The 20,730-nt window shown below is 46.0% G+C and overlaps 2 protein-coding genes across 5 annotated transcripts in view; one reads left to right on the forward strand and one right to left on the reverse strand.

Annotated features, from left to right (window-relative positions):
• The window catches only part of Gcn2 (eukaryotic translation initiation factor 2 alpha kinase Gcn2), a 215,173-nt gene that overhangs the window by 63,105 nt on the left and 131,338 nt on the right, over positions 1 to 20,730 (forward strand). The window lies entirely within an intron of this gene.
• The window catches only part of Nachra7 (nicotinic acetylcholine receptor alpha7 subunit), a 134,453-nt gene that overhangs the window by 18,406 nt on the left and 95,317 nt on the right, over positions 1 to 20,730 (reverse strand). For all 4 annotated transcript variants that reach the window (XM_076894151.1, XM_076894150.1, XM_076894149.1 and 1 more), the window contains 2 exons: positions 20,330 to 20,374; positions 4,164 to 4,273 (listed from right to left, as the gene is read on the reverse strand). In XM_076894151.1, the coding sequence (XP_076750266.1) occupies positions 4,164 to 4,255 (92 nt within the window). In that variant the 5' untranslated portion in view covers positions 4,256 to 4,273; positions 20,330 to 20,374. The remainder of the gene's footprint in view (positions 1 to 4,163; positions 4,274 to 20,329; positions 20,375 to 20,730) is intronic.

The following is a 20,730-nucleotide window of genomic DNA, read 5'->3' on the forward strand; positions in this document are numbered from 1 at the left end:
TGGACGAGAGAAATTACTTTACGATGCCAGCCTGGCCTGGTACCCTTAATGACGTGTTGTCATAATTTCAGTGCGTTTTAAAATTTAATTCCATCAATTACGGAGTTGGAGAACGGAATTTAATCGAGGACGCCGGTGGAACGCTGTTAGCGCGGTGATGAAAATTTAACGCCTCGCCAGAAAAACTATTCTGCCGGGGCAATTCAGATGATTAAGGGAGTGAATTAAAAACTGGCATAAATTCGATAGAGATTGTGGCGCGAGCTAATGCGTTCGCGCGATTTACGTTTGGATCGTTCGTTCCTCTTTGGGGGGATGAAAAAGACGAAGAGACCAACCGTGGGAACAGAATCTTGCTCAGAAACGTATAAAAAAACCGTAGAACGGTGCAAGAATCAAAATCATTCGATCGACCGCGCGGCTAGAAATTCGAAACGGAAGTCAGCCACCCGCCACCCCTTTTCTTCCTTCCACGCGTCGCAAAACTAAACGCTTCGATTCGTAAAATACGACGCTAGCCTGGAACCGATACACATTACCTACTTAAAAACAATAGGGGCCGCAAGCGTTTTCCGACAATATATTTCCGCGTCGAGGATGGGAGGGGTGGGGATACTTTTCCTGATTCCCTTTAAATGGTGGCGGTGGCTTTGTTTTTAATGCGACTGACCCACTTGGCCCAGCGTCCCACTTTTGTCCCGCGCACCAGCCACCGGGGAACTTCTGATAGTTCGGAATCTAGACCGTTCTTAACGGATTCACTCTCTCGATGCGAGCCCTGTCTCTTTTTTCTTTCCCGCCTCCCATCGACGCGCTCGTTCGACGAATAGCCGAGGGTGAAAAAGGTCCCCTGGAATTTCGGGAGAACGATCGCCATCGCGTTTGACTTTCCACGATTCCGTACATATCGACGAGGAATTTTCAAACATCGTGCATGGACGATATTACGATCGTTCCTCCATTGTTTCTGTCTCTATTGGGTTTGAACTTTAGTTGCAGTTGGAGCGTATGATTATCATAGATCAATATCGAGCGACTCGATTGATTTGGAACATGATGCAGCTTCAGATCCACTTGCTGGGGCCGCTGATTTAATATGGGCAGGAAATATTACCTGGTTACCACGGCCCATGTGAAATTCAGCGCGTCGCAGAGCTCTCGTACTCATCGATTCCGTGGGCTCGCCTTTTGTACACCTTATATCGAGCAACGACCAGAAATTCGTATCCGTCTGTAGGCGCCTGCGGCTGTTTTTCTAGCATCTACCGGTACGATGATTGTACCGTGAAATTTCGTGTGTTTCCCGCCCACCTGAATATCGCGTAACCTGAACGTATCATTGCAGCCTGCTCGAACATTACCGTAACCGAAGCAGAAACGTATTAATTAATATTTGACGTAGCGAGCAGACAATGAAAAATGTTCGAACGGTAATTCATTCGAGGTAATTACCGTTGCGTTAGCTCGATACACACAAATTATGGAAAATGTGGTCGAAATTTAAGAGACGACGTCCAACTGACCATCTGTTGCCAACAAAAATTCGAGTATCTCATTTCGTCACTGGATTATAATTCGCGTTTCGTACTTCTGTTACCATTTCCTCGTTCAGTGGCATTTCTTCCAGCTTTGGTTCTATATACAATTTTCATCTATTTGAGAAGCTCGTAACTGGCGTTTGGAATCGTTTCTGAAGACATCTGTTTCGACCATCCACTCGTCTCGATTTTTCAGAACGTTCTCAACTCGCGTTACCAACGACAATAGCCAATTTATAATTAACACGTTGACGCAAATGACGTCTATAGCCGTCGAAAGATTTTTGAGAAAAACTGTGACCAAATATGATAATTTTCACCAAGCATACAACTTACGCCATGAACAATCAAAAAAGAAAAGTGTTTCTGAGGGCGATCGTAAAGTCAAAAATGTGCATCAACGTGTTAATAACCTCCCTTCGCTGCATCGCCATACCAACAGACCCAGGTGCATCCGGTGCACGCAAACTCGATGCGATTATTGTTCCCCGCAAACAAACGCACGTAGTCGCAAAACAGCCTGGGAAACGCAATATCGCAGTTGGAATGCACTTATAAAATAACGAGGATACTCGTGCCGCGTTCCTTCCGCGTAACGCATATCTTCATTTCTGCTTCGACGTCGCCAGGCGCTGTGCGACAACGTGACAAACGAGAAGGTTCGCTACTTGGCAGGATGAAAAAGTGGTTGATACGAGAAACGCAGCGTGACGAGACGACAAAGCGGCTAATCGATCGATTCTCGAGGGTCGATTCTGTCGTGGCACCCGTCTTCGAGAGCGACGCTAAGATTTAATACCTGTGTCTGCGCTCGAGACCGATTGTCCACCGGAAGCTGGTCACGGGGGTGCGAATGCATGGCCAACGCCTAGCTGCTGCGAACGCGTTGCTCGCATCGTTTCGATATTAATCGCCCTACGCGGGGAACAACACCTGCGTGTGAGAAATGTCCACGATTTCGCTAATAAACTTCGGTCGCGTTGTTTATTAGGAGCGCAACTGCAGTTGCAGGTGCGTTATGAACACTTCGTTTGGGTAACAGACGATTGGATCTGCTCGAGATTTAGTCGGCGGTCTAATCGAGAGGGTAAAATATTTTTGGTTTGGTTTTGGAGTCTTCTGTGTTCGTACAATGCGATGTCCTATTTTGTACTCTTTATGGAAGATTTCTTGGTGGTTTAACGATGTTCGTGGTGTTTAAAGGTAAATCTGCGAGCTGGCACGATATCGCACGGTTCCTCGTTAATATCGGTCCCGACGTTTAAACGTAATTACGCGGCGGCTGGTAATCACGCGGTCGCGTGTGAATGATGCGTAGAAAACAGTGGAACGAGCGCATCGACGCGATCAAAGTGGCAGTCCCGCGGTAACGAAGAAGATTAACAATTACGATTACCAGTGATTAATGACATCGTGCTTTGGAGATATCGATAATGTTGCTGGCTAGTGACTGGTTGATTTATGGTTCGCGTATTTTGCACTCGATTCTTTCACTCGTTAAAAAACATGTAAGATACTGACCGACTGCTGCAAGTAAAATATTATGAAACACCGTTTTTAACGATTCGTTTGTCGGTGAGTTTAAGGCGCAACTTTTTTTTTTTTCATCTCAGCAAAGAGTACTCGAGTTCGTCGAACGGGAAACTTGAAATCCGATCAGGAATACTAATCGTTTCATTAGCAACTGAGCAAACCGATCGATCCGTTAATCTGTTGGTAGATTCCTGGATTCTATCGTAATTCTGTATTGGTACCACGCGAGATTAATTACGAAAACATGTTTGCGCAATCGGCAGCTGTAATTTACGTACGTCAGAAGCAGACGCGACAAGCGCGTTCAGCGCGCCGAGAAATTTGGCCAAGTGGAGAGGATTCGTCGAATGCACCTAATCGTACCGAGCAGTACACTTTCTGGGTCGAATGGAAACGGTCGACCACGCGAGAATCTACCCTGTCGAATTCATTTAAACGATTCGCGCGGACGTGTTTCGCTACGTTTCGAGGGAGGCCCGTCATTATTTCCGCTGCCCATTATTGCCAGGCTGAAAGAAACAAAAATTCGACGATAGCCTCAAAGGGGACATTTTCCGGCCGAAATGCTTTTTAATTTTCTTTCGCCAGTTTCACAAAAGTTTCGCTGCCCTCGAATTTCGCCGGACCGGTTCGACCAAATGAAAGTCCGCTGGTGAATACTTTCGCACTCTCCACGCGAAACATCTGAGTGTTTGCTTTTTTTATTCCAATTTTTTTCATCTATTTTGCATAGAGAATGTTCCATTCGAGAAACGACCCCTAATAGATATTAACAACCGCGATTCAGCCAGAGCATCTGCGTCTCGTTAACGCTCCAAACTCTAAATTTTGCATTGTATAAAAAAATTCTATTCGCAAAGATCCTTCAATTTCTTTCTTTTCGTTAAAACGTATCACTCTCAAATATCTTGGAAAACATTACAGGGATTCTGAATAGTTAAAAAAAAAAGTGCTGAAACGTCAGGCTTGTTTATTAAATTGTAGAAAGCGATGGAAATGGCGGTGTCGAAAACATTGTTGGTCTACGAGCGCGTTCAATATAAAACAGATTGTCCCATGAATATTAAACGGATGAAGGCAGTGTTGAATTACCTGTTATACATGAGAACGTCAGGTTTCCAAAGTCTGTGCGGAGGGATCCTCAGGTCTGTCACTCCCCCGTAATCCGACGTGTTCCATCTCATGTTCACATCATTCCATTCCTGTAATTGGAAAGATTTTCGTTTGAAAACACGCCTCGCAAATCTTCGTTCGCCTCTCCTTCGATCTACCAGTGATTCTCTAAATAAAAAAAAAATAAAAAAAAAACACGACACATGAACGTACGCTTGTCACTTTTGTAATTGTAAAAGAAAAATTGTCGCTAAATTGTTTTCACACGTAACAGAGGAGAATCGGGTTACTCTATTTTCTTCGAATGCTTTCGAAACGTTGAATTAAAAAAAAAAAGAGAGAGAAAGAGAAGAAGAATACAAAAGCGCACAGGTTGCCGTGCGCAGAACTTTTGCATTTTTCCGAACTTTTTGCCGCACTGGAAACTCGTTAAATAGCCTGGCTGTTTGCTCCCTTCGTGCGCGAGGTATACTGTCGATTCCATGGTGCTAATACCTTTCATGGGCGAGTTTTCGTGGAAATTTTCCAGACTTTCGCCCCGAGTTTGCGGGACTTTGTGGGAAATACGAGGCAATTTGGCAAGTTGCGAAGTTTTCCCGGGACTCCTCGCTTCGGTATTTCGATCTTTGCTTAGCCGAGACAGAAGGGATGCGGACAGCTAGTCGATACCACTGGCAATACGTTCCACCCCTAACGTTACATTATCGATTACCACGAAGTTTTTACAGATAAGGAGATCCTATTAACGATCAAATTAATCCTTTCTTATTATACAGTCTGGAGTTACGTCTACATCGACAGGTATTGGGACGCGTACCAACCACAGCAAAGTAGTCGCGCACGTGGGGTTGTTACGCGCGCCAGTGCGTGAAAAAGAAACCCCTTTCTCGCCACTTAGCACGCTCGTCGCGGTCTTGAAATCGATACGCGTGAAATCTAAAGGTCCAACAACGGTTCAGCGAACTTCTAAATAAATGCTCGCACCCACGCTCCGTTGCATTCTGGCTCTCGCCGCCTGGGAACTTTCACCCCCTCCTGGCGCCGTTTTCGTTCGAACGATCGCTGATGGAGAACAAACAGAAACGAGAGGACGAAAAAAAGAAACTCGTGGTCGAGTGGCACGTCGACTGTAAAGTCGACGACAGCCGCGATACCGAAATTAATATCACGGCAACGCGCGAGACAGGCGATCCTGTGTTCGGCTACCCGCACGCGTGCCTGCGAATGGATATATAATAAACGGCCTGTGCGTGCCCACGTAAACCATCAAGCACAGTGGCTATTATTAATTATCCGCCGCTGTACTCTATCAGCGGCTAATCAATCGGGAGTCGGTAGCTAATGGGTGTGAATCTAATGGCCAACACGAGACAGATCGAGCATTCCTGCGGACAAGTGCTCGAGGAGCGTCGGTTCTAACCACCCCCTCGTCGATGATCGCGCGCTGAGTTTGCTTTTATTAAATTAGATTCAATTGAAAATTGATTTTTGTCTCGATAAGTGGTCGATCGTTTTGTAACAGAGTGAGTTAAGAAGCAGTGGTACGTTTTCTTCGAATGGATCTTTTATTTACGACACACGTTATTGCGGACAGGTTGCGTCGTTCGTCAGTGAACCTGGACAGATCTCGTTCCATCGGAAGGCAGACAAATCGGCCGCGATATTGTCGTACTCCCGATGCACAAGCGGGACCATTTTTCTGCGGGCTCTGTTGGGGGTGGGCGAGGTAGGGTGCGATCGAGGAAGAGAGAGAGAGCTCGAGGAACAAAAACAAAGTGGAATTCCTTGATCCCGTGATACATCGAATGATAAGCGAGAGAAATCTACGTGCTTTCGAGGGGCGTCGACTGAGCGCGTCTCCAGTTTTGAAGTTATGCGATCAATCTCGCGAGCTGCAACTCGCTTCCCGACGAGCAGTCGGTCTCCTCGACTTACGTCGGCTTACGTCGACTTTTATCTACTTACATCCGTGAATCTTATTCCCTCTACGACTGCGAAAATGATGTCAATGTTTCTCCGTTGCGGAGATCATTTTTTCAAATAATTTCGATAAATTTTGGTTTAAGCTGCGCTCGATGAAACGCGACAAATGTTATGAAAATATCAATTTGATGTATGAAACATCGCGTAACGTAATATTCGTATCGCAAAATAGAACAAGGATGAAATTACCACGTAAACGGAATTTTCCGAGCCTCGACCAACGATTTCCACGTACCAACGTCCCACCCTCGACCCTCGACGAAGCTCTGACCGATATTTGCGAACGGTTCGAAATGTTAATTCCTCCGGACGATAAGGAAAAGTACACGTGCCACGAATTAGGCGATATAAATGCTGGGACGCGCGCGACTCCATGTTCAGTTCAACGATTCCCACGTTCAATTAGCCGCGAGATAACCTCGAGTTTTGTTTTAATTCCCCTCGACCACCCCCCCCTAGAAATATCTCCAACGATATTCATAAATTCACAGCAACGTGGCGTTCAGTTTCTAGTTTCTTCTCTCTCGAATTCGATTCGCGACGTTCAGCGTCGTCCGCGTGTCGACGGAGAATTAATCGAGGCGGTCGACCGATCTTGCACCCTCGACGAGTTCTCGCGAGTCGAGGAGGGAAGGCTGTCGATCGAGCAGCCAGGATCTGACGCGAGACGATCCTGGGTATCGTGAATTCGTGTATATCCTGAATTCCACGGCTGGATTCTCGCGTTCCGTCTGTTTTCCACGATTCTTTTCCATGTCGCCTGGGTCACGGCACAGATTCCACCGCGTTGACGTCGCGGAGGATTTAACGGCACGCCCGCGCGTTAAATTCGTCGCACGGCCGATCTTAGCAATTTAGATTGCTACCGCCTACGAATTCGAGGAATGTCGATCGACGCCCCGTGTGGCACGTGAATACGATCAACAGATTCGTCAGCGAGGCTAATCCGCGACGTGGCGTTCGAATACCGCTTCGCGTTCCCCTTTTCCTCTCGCGCTCTGAATACGCGCGCTGGTGTACAGGGTAACGAGATCGTATCCACGTTTTATTGCTTACTATTTCACCCTAACGGCTGTTCTACTTGCTGATATTCGATGATTAAAAAGGCTCGCCCCGTATATCCCGCGATTTGTCGCGAGTGTCTGTTACTCCTTGTCGAGATCGATAGAGGACGCACGAACGACGGGGTTAAAACTACAAAATGGCTGACTAACAGTCGGGGGCGGGGAGATTTATTGGCGATATAAAAAGAAATGAATGCGCGTGGAAAGCCGCGGTATAAAAACGTGTTACGCCGCGCGATGAAATTAATTCGAAATGGAATTTCAGCCTGTGAATTGATTATGAGATAACCCCGTGGGATCACCGGCGATGCGTGTGGGTGTACGAACGTGGAGAAATGTCCGAAAGTGTTCGATGGCGTTAAGTGAATTACCGCTCGACTCTTTGCAAATTTATATCATCGAAATAAATTTTATTCTTTAGCAGTGCTTTCGATCGATCGATTACTCTTGGTAGAATCGAATTGATAGTAGAGCTCGCCTGTCATAGCGAAATGGGGAACTTCTTGCGATCGCGTAGCCTCGAGAAGAAGCCGCTATCGGTTCTGCGATCGCATTACGCGACAACAGACAAATCACAGGAAAAATCCGACGCAAACCCCCGAACTGACTCGGAAAGCGGCGGTTATAAAATTCACGGGCCATTAAGTTTTATGCTTCTAATCCGTACAACGTTGATCTACCCAGCGATTCGTTTGGACCCGCCGTTATCTTAAAGTCGGCGTTCCCAACCCCTCGCGCAAACCCGCCAGACAACCCAACGAACCGCGACCCAGCTAACCGCGTTACACTCTCGCGTGATTTAACATCCGACTGATTGGTAATCCCGCATCGATTGCCATCTGGATTGATCAGTCGAGCCTAGGCGCGCGTCGAAATTCGGTCCTCGAGTCCGCGGTCCCAAACGCCGCCACCCCCTTTTCGAATCGAATCTGCCGCGGACGTTTCCGTTTCAGTCGTGCCAAAGGTCATTAACGAATACGTTAACCGAGCAGACGGATCAGGGATGGCGAACGCTTAACCAGGCTCAAGATACTCGAACCGCGTGTACACTCGCCCGGGTAGATTATTCGGATTCACCCCCGGAATTGGGGCAGCAGTTTCGAACTATCCAAGAAGTTCATTTAAAGCGCTGCAGGCGGAATTCTTTCGCATCCTCCGCGGGGTGGTAGCTCTTTATATTGCCTCCTCTGAATTACCTTCGAAAGCATTAACCGTTTAATGGCACGGTCCATTTCTTCTTCTGTCTATTAAAAAAAAAAAAAAACAAAAGAAAAATAAATGGAAGGTAGACGGAAAGGGATGAACGTTGGAGGTATTTGGAATTTTGTTCTAGCGGCTCTCTTGAAGCGGCTCTCTTTACACGAGTGCCCTTCGTTTGCCGTTTTTCGTGGCGCTGTTTCGCTTCGAGCGCAAACGGGGGTTGGGAGATTGTTATCAGCTATAATTTACAGCATTCGACAGCATTAAACGAAGACAAAGTGCGTCCTGAGAATCCCGCTGCCTCGCAGTCTCTTCAGACGGGAACCGGATCGCTGGTTTCGCAACTAATTTTAAGTTTCCATTCTCCTCGGTGAAGGACGTAATTAGAGCGTTTTCCAAAGTTCGTCCAAACGTAGAGAGAGAGGAAGGGAGACGAGTAGAGAGCGTGGAGAATAGACGACGAGGAGATTATGTCGGAACGTAAAATTGTTAGAACGTTTCAATCCACTCCTCGCCTCGAATTGGATTTGTTCCGTAAAAATCAAGAATTCTATGCACCCTGAACTTGTCCCCAGGGAACTTATCCCGTTGATAATCATTGTTTCTAATCGTATTAACAGCTGGCGATTTAATTATTCCTGTGATAACTGTTTTGAAAACGTACACGTGCAACAAAAATCGGGTCACAGATATTTTAGTGCTAAACCAAATTTATGTTCTCCATTTCAATTAATATAAGATCCAATCACAAACCATGTCTTTTCCTCCTCATTCAATTTTACTTTCGCAAAAACATTTACGAAGAATTTTAACTCTAATCGACACTTCCTGAGAAGTGAATGGAACAAGAAAATGGTCCTCGCGAAGGTGCGCGATTGAAAAGAAACTTTCTCTGCTAAAACTGCTAGCCTTCGAGTACGAAATTATCTACTTTCGCAGGACGATTTAATGCGCGATTCTCTGTTCGAGTCCAACGTCGTTTCGATTCAACACCACGTCGAACCGAAATATCGCGGATCCGTCTGTAAAAATTGCTCGCGGGGTGCAAGGTAATTCGAATACCGCGGGATTCGTTCCAACTTTCAATCAGCTGGGTCGATCGTCTCGCGTAAAACCGATTATTCCCCCGACCCGTGGAGGATCCCGCGTTACTCTGAAAATGTTTGCCCTGGAAATATCATCGGTTCCACAGCCACGCTTCTATTTCCTCAGACGAGCGACCTAATTAGAAGACGCGACGTCCGCGAAGTTCGTCAGGAGGATCGTAGGAGGGTACGAATCGAGGGTAGCGAGCAAAACGGAGAGTATTTCCCCCAGCAGAGGGAAAAAAACTGTGGTCGACGCGTCTCAGCCTTCTTCGAAACGCCAGCTTCTTTGAATCCACTGTCGAATCTGATTGGTCCATGGCGATGGCTTTTATTCCGATTTCGATGAGGCGAACGAACGCGAAGAAAAGTGACGAATCGCTCTAAATAATAAAGTAAATTTTTTGAGAAGAATATTTAATAATAAATATCAAAGATCATCGAAGAAAGAAGATAGTGGAGTTATTGAATACAGGTAGATTTAATTAGTTAAAAAAATTCTGTTATTCTTTATGTATGAGTATATTTCTCGAAGGAGGTGCATTCGTCATGACTTTATTCGTTACGAATACTATAAAATGCTATCCAGTATTTATCCAATTTCGAAAACGTACCAAACCTGACGATGCACGCGCTACCCCTCACGATACGTATAATCGTCCGCGGAAACGATCGTTTAACCATCGCTTCTTGATAAGTACAAATATACATATTCATACGCGATCGATTCAATTATGCTTTACGAGCTGATACGTGCTCGATGATTAATCGTTCCGCGTTGAAGCCGACGCGTAATTTTGTTTTCCCCAAAACGACCAGTGGGATCGATCGTGATTAAAAGACACTGGATGTCACTGAAAACTGTCACGATTTGCCAATTCCTTTTCCATCTGAATTTGAGTGACACGATGTGAAAACGTCTGAAAATTTCTTTATTACGAAAACGAAATATATATAGCTGACTGCAGATATCTTCCACGATCGATGATTAATCAGACTTTTAGTATTAAACGCGCAGTGCAATTTTACATCCGTTATGGAAATGTTTATATAGAAAAAATGTGATTAGTGTTATTTGATGCAGCGTGAGACTAAACTACCTCTAAAGAGATTTCGCATACCCTTGTCAGTCGTTACAGTAAATTATATTAGCTCGAGGATACTGTTATCCTAGCTAATAACGATACTTTTCCATTATTATGATCCAACGTAGCGCATCATTACGCGTTTATTTCAATTCGTAGTTCTCCACATCCGGAGTGGTCCATCGAGTGTCGTTAGTGGATGCGTTACGTGCAAGTGTTATCAAGCTGGCAGGTTATTTCAGTCATCAATTCAATAAATGTTGAAACCAATAAATTTTTAGTAGAATGCTTCTCATAGTTTAGAAAAATTTCAGTGTTCCAGCGTGCACGTGTGCACGCGCATGCGAGAAGCGTGGAGCTTTTTATACGAGACGTCGCGACGAGAGAGAAAACGGCGAAAGTGAATGCAAATTCGGATCATGGTGTTTTACGGCTAGGCAAGGGTAATGAAATCATGGTGGCGACGCGAGATAGAGCAGTGTCAACGCGTTTCAATCTCTGTGACGGTGCCGGTTTTACCATTCACGGTAGAGTGCCCTTTGAAAATTCATAGGATCTTTTGAAGCTCCGTGTTATTCGATGAACCGTGTTCATAACCATTTATCAGTTTTCAACATCGACCCTTTTATCATACCGTGTTCCAATCAAACAGATTTCCAGACATTCTCCAAACGCTCCGCTTAGAGGACTTCAGAAATATTTACGCAGCTGATATCATTGCGTGTGGAAATCGTACGATCATATTTTTATAGCGTTGCAAAATTTCATTTCGCTCGCGATCGATGCGAAAATATTTATTAAATACTGAAATGAAACACTGAACAATCTATTGAATACGCGCGCACGCGCGCGTGTGTGCAGTGTTAATTAGGTAATCAAAGGGACGATAGAAATAAGAACGTGAAACGAACGCATTATCCCAGGGTGCACTAAAAACTTGTTATCGCCCCTAATTGCCTAAGTCCTTTTAGCGTAATTAAAAAATAAGTGGCCGTAGTCCCCGGCACTTAGGGGATTATTTAATTTACATTTAGCTCCTGGCCGTGAACAGAAGTTGCACACTGTAACGGTTTCAGTTGGCTTCCTCCAAGCACCACAAACATATCATTAAAAGGTACACAGCGCGGCACACCTGAAAATACTCTCGCGCGACGCGTCGCTATTTACGTTTAAAGCGCGCGCGTTTCTGTGCTCGCGCGTCCACCAGCCGGAAAAGGAAGAGTAAAATGGCGGCGCGTAAAGCTGCTGAGTAACTCGAGACCAATATAAAGCACGTCAAAGCGAAATGGAGCCAGCCGCGTTCCGATGGGATTTTTTTTTTTTTGCGACTCGACTTTACACCGCGTTACCGTCGCACCTTGGTGAACACCAGAGGGACCAACCCCTCTTTCCATCGAATGACATCCGCTCGACGCTCGCGGCGCGCGCGCGCCATTCAATTATTTCCTCTGATCGAGCATCCAACGATCGTTCAACGCCCATTAAAACACTAGGCGGAACGAATTTCTATTCAACCCATTAGCCATTTTTGGCGCCGTGTAAACCTTCCAATTTGAGTCGCGTCACGTTCGACGAGAGTCGATTGTCACAGCACGACGACGTAGACGCGTTGCGAGCGTAGAAACGAAACGTCTCCGTTGTTCGACGCGCAGATGAACTGAATACTTACTTTTTTATTTCGTCAATCATTTATTTCCAGACAGAGCCACCGTGGAAACGACTCAATTAAATAATTACCTGCGATTGTACTTGTTAGCAGCTCGTGAAAGTGTAACACATAAATCGCTGTTAGTTCGACGGGGTTGAAATTCGCGTCGCGAAACGAAGGAATTTGTAATTAGGTTGGCAAACAGAGATTGATAGGCCCGAACAGTTGCCAAGAAGCGGTCTCGCGTGGGACTCAACCCCCTCCCTCGTAAGGGTGGGTGAAATTTTACACCTTCAATTTGCAATACGTCACTGGCTTTTGATCGGGGACCACGAACTCGTGGCGTAACTCAATTCTCGTTGAGAGCTGGTTAATACACCCTCGATTGCTTGTGTGACCTGAATTTACCCCCAAAGTGCCACCCTATATAAGGAATATTTGCTCGCTTCTCTGCAGATGCCAAACCGTTTGAAGGAAACATGCCTCGCGTTGAATAAATATTAGCAATAGCGCGGCTGGGTACTTCGTCGCATGAGACCAGTCGATATTTTGCGTGCCAGTTTCCGCGCCTGGTCGATCTCCACCCCCGCGGCCCGATCGAGAGCAAAATTAGTGAATAATTATTTAACAAATTCCTCGCGACAACGAAATACACAAGGCACAAAGAGAGGTGCTCCGCGCGCTCAGTTAACAGTAAATTAATAAGAAAAACCGCTCGAGGACAAAGGTAATTTTATTTTCTTGAAAGCTTCCTTAATTTGAATATTTTTCATAAAAGCCAAGTAGCAGCCTTTATTTAATAATAACGCACCCTCGAGAGTGTCGAGGTGCATCGCTCAGGCTAAATAAGGCGACTCAGAGACGCGACGGGAAAGGTATACAAAAAATCGTAGGGGGTCTTGCGAGCAGCAGCTTTAAATTAAATATTCTCCCGCTTCGAGACTGACGATGGTTCTATTACAAGATAAAGCTGGGGGTGTCACAGATTTACAGGGGATGAACTTCGCCTGTGCCGCGTCGCAGACGTCTCGCGAAAGGAATTAACAACGGTGGTGAAGTTTCTGATTTAACGTCGTTGCCATGCAAGTGACTACGCGAGCCGGACAATTATAAAGCTTGTAATCTTATCAGAAAATTACTAAAACGAATCAGAGATCTGGAACGACGGGGGACAGCACGGACGGGGGTGGATCGAGAATAATCTTTCATTTAAAGGAAGGTCTAAAGATAAAACTTCCCTGGGATTTATCTTTGATCTCTATTTACTGATAATCTCTTTAGACACGGATCCTTTTAAATTAAGAAAATCGGCCGTGCAGCGCAGCCACGTCGCACCGTCGCTCTTAAATCCGTTCCAAATGTCCTTATCAACTTTAATTGACTCTGCACGCGACGAGCAGGTGAAAATAAAATGCCGTTGCCTGGCTTACGATTGAAATTACAACGGCGACGAAGCAGAACGCAACTCTGTTATCCTGCAATTTTTGAATAAACTTGGTAAACACGCGAGAAAAGGATTTAAATAAGGGATGCAGCGATTGATCACGGAATTTTCTATCGCACACAGGCGATTCATTGGGCGACGTCCATTAAAACACGCGACGCGACGTCCGAATGACAACCGTTCCATAATCGCCAATACCACGCAAGATGACCACTTATTGACCGGATCCAATAACATATCGACACGGTGAAGTGCCCTCGGTGGACCGCCCGTGGAATATCCAGTCGATCCTAATTCAGACAGTGGCAGGTACATTAACGAACCTAATCAAACGAAGATTCTAGCCGCCAGCCAGTGGTGCTTCTGACTCGCGTCACCTGGTAACCGATCACCGTTTCTTGGTTCATCAGAAACGCGACGTCGTTAAAAGTAGCTAATTGACAAATAACCAGACTCGACTTCGTTCATTTTTACTAATCGTCAAAACCAAAAAATCAGGTACCATTTACCACGCATTCAGTTTTTTACAGGGTCCTCGCGTGAATCGAGAAGCTCGAGACGTTCCATCCGAGAACAAGAAAAGAGAAAGAAAGAAGAACTCGTTTCCGTCACCACGGCAGACACTGTGCTCTCAGAGTGGCTGTAACTTCATCCCTTCCTTCGAGCTGTCCATCCTCTTCCCGCGCTCTCAGGCGAACGCACGAAACGTAGGGGGTGAGAAACGGAACCAGGGACACGGCGCTGGCTAACGGAAGGGTGAAACGAACCGAGGGCTGCGCAGCGAGATGGTAAAGAGGGGAACAGAGTGCATCCACCGCTGACTTCGCTCATAATATACCATAGACCCGTTAAAGCTGACAGACACGCGAGTACCGCAGCCTACTCGAGCGGTGCTCCACTCTTTTTCGCCACTGTCGGCCAAGAAGTTGCACCCTGGTACGTTCGTTTCTCGCGATCGCGGATTGCCACGTAACCGCGCCAGCCCCGTTGCACGGGCACCACGATTGGTCGAACGCACTCGAAACCGCGGAACTGTTTCCTCGATGCCTTCCACGCCATCGATCGAAACGCTCGCTTTCAATTCGCAATTCGTTCGAGTAGGCTCGTGGAACCGACTCGACTCGAAGAACGTTCCTCCGCGTCTGGCCAACGCGGATCGTTCTATTTGAAATTAGAAAATTTAGAAAATTAGAACGCTGGTCGCGATCAACTGCTGTGCGACGTATTTTAATGGTGTAGAAAGTCGTTATTTGTTTTAAAGGATTTCTTTTTTTCTACGTACATATTAGTTTGTAGATAGCGTATTGTAGGATCGTTGGGTGATTAGCTGAACGTATTTCGAGGTTTCGATTGAACTAGAAAAATGTGAAAATCGAAGGTAAATAACGGAAGGCGATATTGAAACGTATAAAAGAGGGGAACGTCGAGAGGTACTCTCGTGTAAGAGCAACAAGATGAAATTGCGCGGTCCGTAAACCGTCCCGAATCATGTGAAATCGAGAACCGAAGTATCATTGAAATAATGAAACGGAACCGGGCGAGCACGATAATTAATCTCCCCGAGTGAAACCGAAGAACCAGATGAAGTATTAAAATTCCAATTACAATGGAAATTACCAAGACGATTCCTCTGAGGCTCAACAGCCGATAAATTCAATATCAATCGAGCCACGGTACATACTTGAGCATTAATTGAATTACGCGTCAGTACATTGTCTGCGAGTGGTTTCGGACATTGGAATAACCGCCCTCGAATGATGTAAATACCTGAATCATCGAGCCCACTTGGCTATGACCATTGAAAGCAACGAAATCCTTCTGGCCTTTTACACCTACGGTACATTATCAATTTCAACGTCGATTGATCGTAGAAGTGAACCGTGTCATAAAATTTCATCGAATCTTCTACCTTTTCACGAACTCGAAGAGAAGAGAAAGGTTCCATTTTATCTATTTCACATTTCTCGATCGACACTGACTACGAAACGCTTCGAGTACCACCGAATAAAATTATTTCCATACATTTTTCACGTAAAGGGTTGTATATGAATACATTTTTTGACATCGTACACTTTTTACAAATTATTTAGAATTGCAATTATTCGCGCTGTTTGAGGGTTGGCTAGAATTTACTGCACAAACACATACGTCATACTTAACCGAGTAAACAGGGCTGCACACAGCCGGGGTAATTTCGAGGCGGGAGCCGCAAGAGGCTCGAACAGGCTCGTACCCGTCGGTTAAATAACTGGCACCCTGGGGAGCCCCTCTGTTCACCTGCAGAGTAGCTTTTTATGCGCCCGACCTTTTCAGCCGCGTTTACTTATTTACCTGAAATTGTCTATTAAACCGTACCATTTCGCGAATTGACTTTGCGCCTCGACTTAAACTAAGTCCTCTCTTCCTTCGCCTCGTTCTACACGCAATCGCGTGTACAAACGTCTACTAATAAGAACACTGAATCGTTTAACAAGAGTTTCACCCGCTGGTTTCTATTAATCGCGATTCACCAAGCACCCTCCGCGATCCTCGACGCGAGGGGGTGCCTTCAGCGAAACTGAGAAGCCTACGAGGACGGACGCGAGAACTCGATGCGATATCAGATTAGCCTGTGTCTGATCGAATTTCGTGGACGAACCCAACGCGAAACTGGAAGACAACCGCGTGGATGGGTGGCGAGTTCTCTCGTAAATTTTTAATTGCTCGCGACTCGCGATTATTAAACCTGCGACTCGTTGAACGAGCTTGCACCGCGCAAGGACGTTCAAGCGTTACTGTTAAGATTACTGGATCAGATAATTAGATAATGAGCGCGTGTAGCGACCTGGCCCGATTCTGAGCTCCAACGAAACTGTATATCGCGATTATCGGTGTACGAGTAATAATCGCGTTACCGTAGTTTCCGGTTTAATCGCGCGTCGGTACTTTAATTGTGAACGCGGCGGCGTGGAAGCGGGCTAGAATGGAATTTCTATGGAATAATCGATGATTCATGCTCGGCTCGAGTGATGATTCAATAGGGATCCTCAGCCGGATAGGGACGGATTCTTAATACCGCGAGAATTCGTGTTGAATGCTGAAAAATGGGTCGGAATGCAGCAAGATTTCCACGTAAATAGATCCTGAATGGCCTTTGCTGAATCATACTTGGCCTTCTGGTTGCAATACGGCGCGTTCGAGTATAACGCTCCCCCGCACTCTTTGAGAAACAAACAGAAAGGGATTCTAGGGCGTTCTCCTTCCCCAGATGGAGGCTGCAAAGAGTTTCCAAGCAAGAGAAAACGGTGAGCGCTGCTCCCCCGTGCGTGATAATGGCGCAGATCAATTCATTCGAACGAGTCTCGATGGTGGTCCGCTGAAATTTTCGTTAGTCACGGTACATCAATTACGCTGCGCTCGACAAAGAATTCTCTCGTCGTATACGATGCGATCATTCTTCGTTTCGTGCATTAACAAACAGTTTGTGCATTAAAAGAAAAAATTCTTGAGAAACTCTCGTATCGTTTCCGTTCACTCGTCGTTGATTCAGTTTCCAGCGTAAATTGAACATTCGATCGGAAACGATAACTCGTAACGATTCCTCCTCGCCAGGGGGCAAAAACGAAAGTTTATCTGGCATCTGGCGGTGTTTACTCGCCTATCCGAGTAATTACGCGCAGCATGCCAGCCAGTATGCGCGGCGGTCTTTAATAACTAATCAACGTCCGAGCAGCTGACACGGAATGCCTCGCACCTATGCAAATTACCGGGCACCCGGTACATGTTCGCTTAATACGTACTTCTCTGGCAACGATGTGACGGGAATCCAGTAATACGCTGTGCATATACACGTACCATCGCATTCTCAGTGCCGCGATCTCAAGGAAAACTATGCAAATGCGTGATAACGTTACGCCTGATATAGATTCAACGGGAAGAGAATCCGAAGACGGGGTGCATAATATCGCAGTTAACGCTTTCGCATTAACCTACCAGGCTCATCAAGCCCCCCTTCACGGAGAACGCTAAAAGTAGCGCGAGTAAAAATACGAATAAAAAGCACTCACTCTCTCTCTCTCCACCTCTCTTTCTATTTATTTGCAAATTCTTCGGAATACTTGCAAGAAAATCACCGCTTTATGTATGCAGGTACGTTGAATATTATACTCCTCGCGTTCCTCTTTCACCCCCGCCCTTCCCGTCTAAACCAGAAACGGTTACGCGACAGGATTGAATGGTTCGACCACGTCCACGGGAATGAACTTAACTTCAGCCTCCTCAGTCAGTCCCTTTAAATTTCGTGGGTAAAGGGAATACTGAATAGAGGACTCTCGCGATGCAGTTATGTAGGTTACGTCCAACGTAAGAAACGTCTCGCATGTATCTCGCGTTGACAGGATACACCGCTTTTATTTCGACGCCGCAATTAGCATTCCTCTCGAGCAGCAGCCCGTCGAGGCCCTTGTGAATTACATATTCGGTGAACAGCAGCACCAGGTCCCACCGATCCTCCCGACCTTCTTTGCCGCGGCGCAAGTGCATTTGATAGAAATGCTATCAGCGAGCATGTAGGACGTGGTTTCGATATGCGCGAACGTCAAACGTACCTCGAATATCTCCGGGTCTTATCTCGGATCCGTTGAATATCGCGGTGACTTATATTCAAAAAGATATCAGCGAGTCGCGAGTCAAGTGCAGCTGCGCGTTTCTCTCTTGCTACGTGCACTTGACATGCCAAGTGTCGCCGTGGAAGGTTAAAAAGGCGGCGAACAAATACTCTTTCGGCGCTGTACGGGGGCAGGTGCGCGTACCTATGCACGCGAGTGCAACGCGAAGGCCTCCCTCAACGAAGGAGAACCGCGCGGGGGTTGAAATCGCGCAATTACCGCGCGATCGTCCTTCGCACAGAGATGAAAGATCGCAATTAATCGCGCCTCTGTGACGCGAGCCTTCAGAAATAATCAAAGACCATGGATTGACTTCGACAGCTCGCGGGAATTTTGCGTTTACTCCGCGCGAGGTAATTAACGAGCGATCGGCGAACGTCTCGCTCGCGAGACGCCCCAATGCGGATAATTATCCGAACGAGGTGGAACCTCGAATAAACACGGTGTAGATCGTGTGTCAATGCGATTATCGTCAATAGTCTCTTCGATATAATTGAACTTCTCTTCGCTCTCATTCATACTCTCCGTTGGGGGTGGAAATATTGACCAGAGAAATATCATTCAACTAATATTTCGAACGATGCAAAAATCGTTTCTACAGAATAATCGAAGTGACGTGAGAACGAAAAAAAATGATGCTCGCGATACATCGATGCCTATTTGGAAACGTGCGTGAAGCTCGTCGCGGATTGCGCTGCTGGCGCACGTCCGCAATCTTCTATTCATTTTCAATTACATCCGGCTATCGATGATCCGAAAATCATCGTCCCGTTTTATAACCGCGCCCCCCCCCCCCCCCCCCCCCCTCCTGCGCGAACTCGTCGATGTCGTCGATTGTCTCCGATATTAATTCCGGAATCGGCGAGCGACAATCAACGCTGGGGGTTGGAGGGGTGGGTGGAATTCCATCGCGCGACAGCGTCGCCCACGGCTCGCAACCGCTCTGTTTTAATTGTTAACGCAGATCGGAAACGAGCGGGCGATTTGTTGACCGGGCGAAACGCGATCGTCGAATCGTGGGGCGAATCCAGGTCGCCGCAAAGCCGTTCTTGCCGCGGGTTGACAGAGGGTAGCGGACGAGGCGAGGGCGAGGATCGACGAGGCGTAAGCCGTTGGAAATGAGCAACGACAAGCGTTTTAAAGCGCGGTTTCGAAACCTCGTGAAAGGAAATATTACGGCGGTCCGCTCTAATAAGGGTGCGCCACTTCAGCCACTCTGCCGGAAGTACCTGTTGCCACGCGGCTCTATTAATAGTTCCAGTTGATAGGAATCTGTTGCGATCGCGATACCAACTTTCGAATGGACGGGGACGCGCGATATACTTCCGTGGAGGGATCTTCGCCGATTTATCGCGTTCGAGTGATACTAGTTTCTCTCTCTCTCTCTCAGCGGCGACATCGCGAACGAGTTTATTGTAGAGGGGTTAATGTAATTATTATCAGTGGGTTTTGAAATATTCCGGTTTATATGGGTAGCAAATTGATGCTAAATACTCGTGCCTCGATTTCGAGTAAAAATTCTGCTTTTTCCAAGCGTTTACGCGAAACGGCGTCCAAACGAATCAAGTTTTGTACGCGATTTAATTCGCACTGTTACGCATTAATATCAGTTTTTTTTCAAAAATACCGCGCGAGACGTGTTTTTTGAAATAGTAATTTATTAAACCCCCTCTCCGCTGTGCGGTACGATGCCAATTAAACGAAACTTTTTCACCCGCGTTTTAGCACGCTGTTTTGCGATATACAACATTTTATCACAACAAATTTGTACGCTTCCATTCCATTTGGAATTGTTGTTTCAGAGATACGAGACTAAAGGGAGGTACGTACGAGCGATGAAATTTTTTCCATGCAAGAATTTATCTACCGTCGAACGTTATTCCGATTTGTAGATCAATATTGTAAGAATCATTTCGCTGTTCTCATTGCGACCACCGCTTCTATATATCCGATAGAATTTTCGTGAAAACTTAAGAACTACACGACTCACCAATTTCAACCAGAGATTCGTGATGAGCAATTGGTTTTTCTCGTCCTGAAACAAACAATGAATTAATCGCACCAAAAATTTCATTTACAAACACATAAATTGCGTAAAATGTGGAGCAAAGATTTTTACACGTGCAACAACATGAATTGGTAGAAGAGTACTCGAAGTATCTCTTGCAAAATAATGAAAATCTTCAGGGTGAATAAATACTTCCTACACTGTTGACCACCTCGATGAATTGTACAAGTTGTCTATAGACGAAGACCGTCTTCTCTATTCCTTAGCTTATTTATTAAACTTGGCTGGGGGATTACTAACTAGGTCGAGCCAATTAATAGAACGCAATAAGCTGGCTAACTCTGTCCTCCGGTTTGGCGAGGCGAAAAGGTGGAAGTCTCGAG

This window comes from Xylocopa sonorina, chromosome 4 (assembly GCF_050948175.1).
Source record: "Xylocopa sonorina isolate GNS202 chromosome 4, iyXylSono1_principal, whole genome shotgun sequence".
Classification (NCBI taxonomy): domain Eukaryota; kingdom Metazoa; phylum Arthropoda; class Insecta; order Hymenoptera; family Apidae; genus Xylocopa; species Xylocopa sonorina.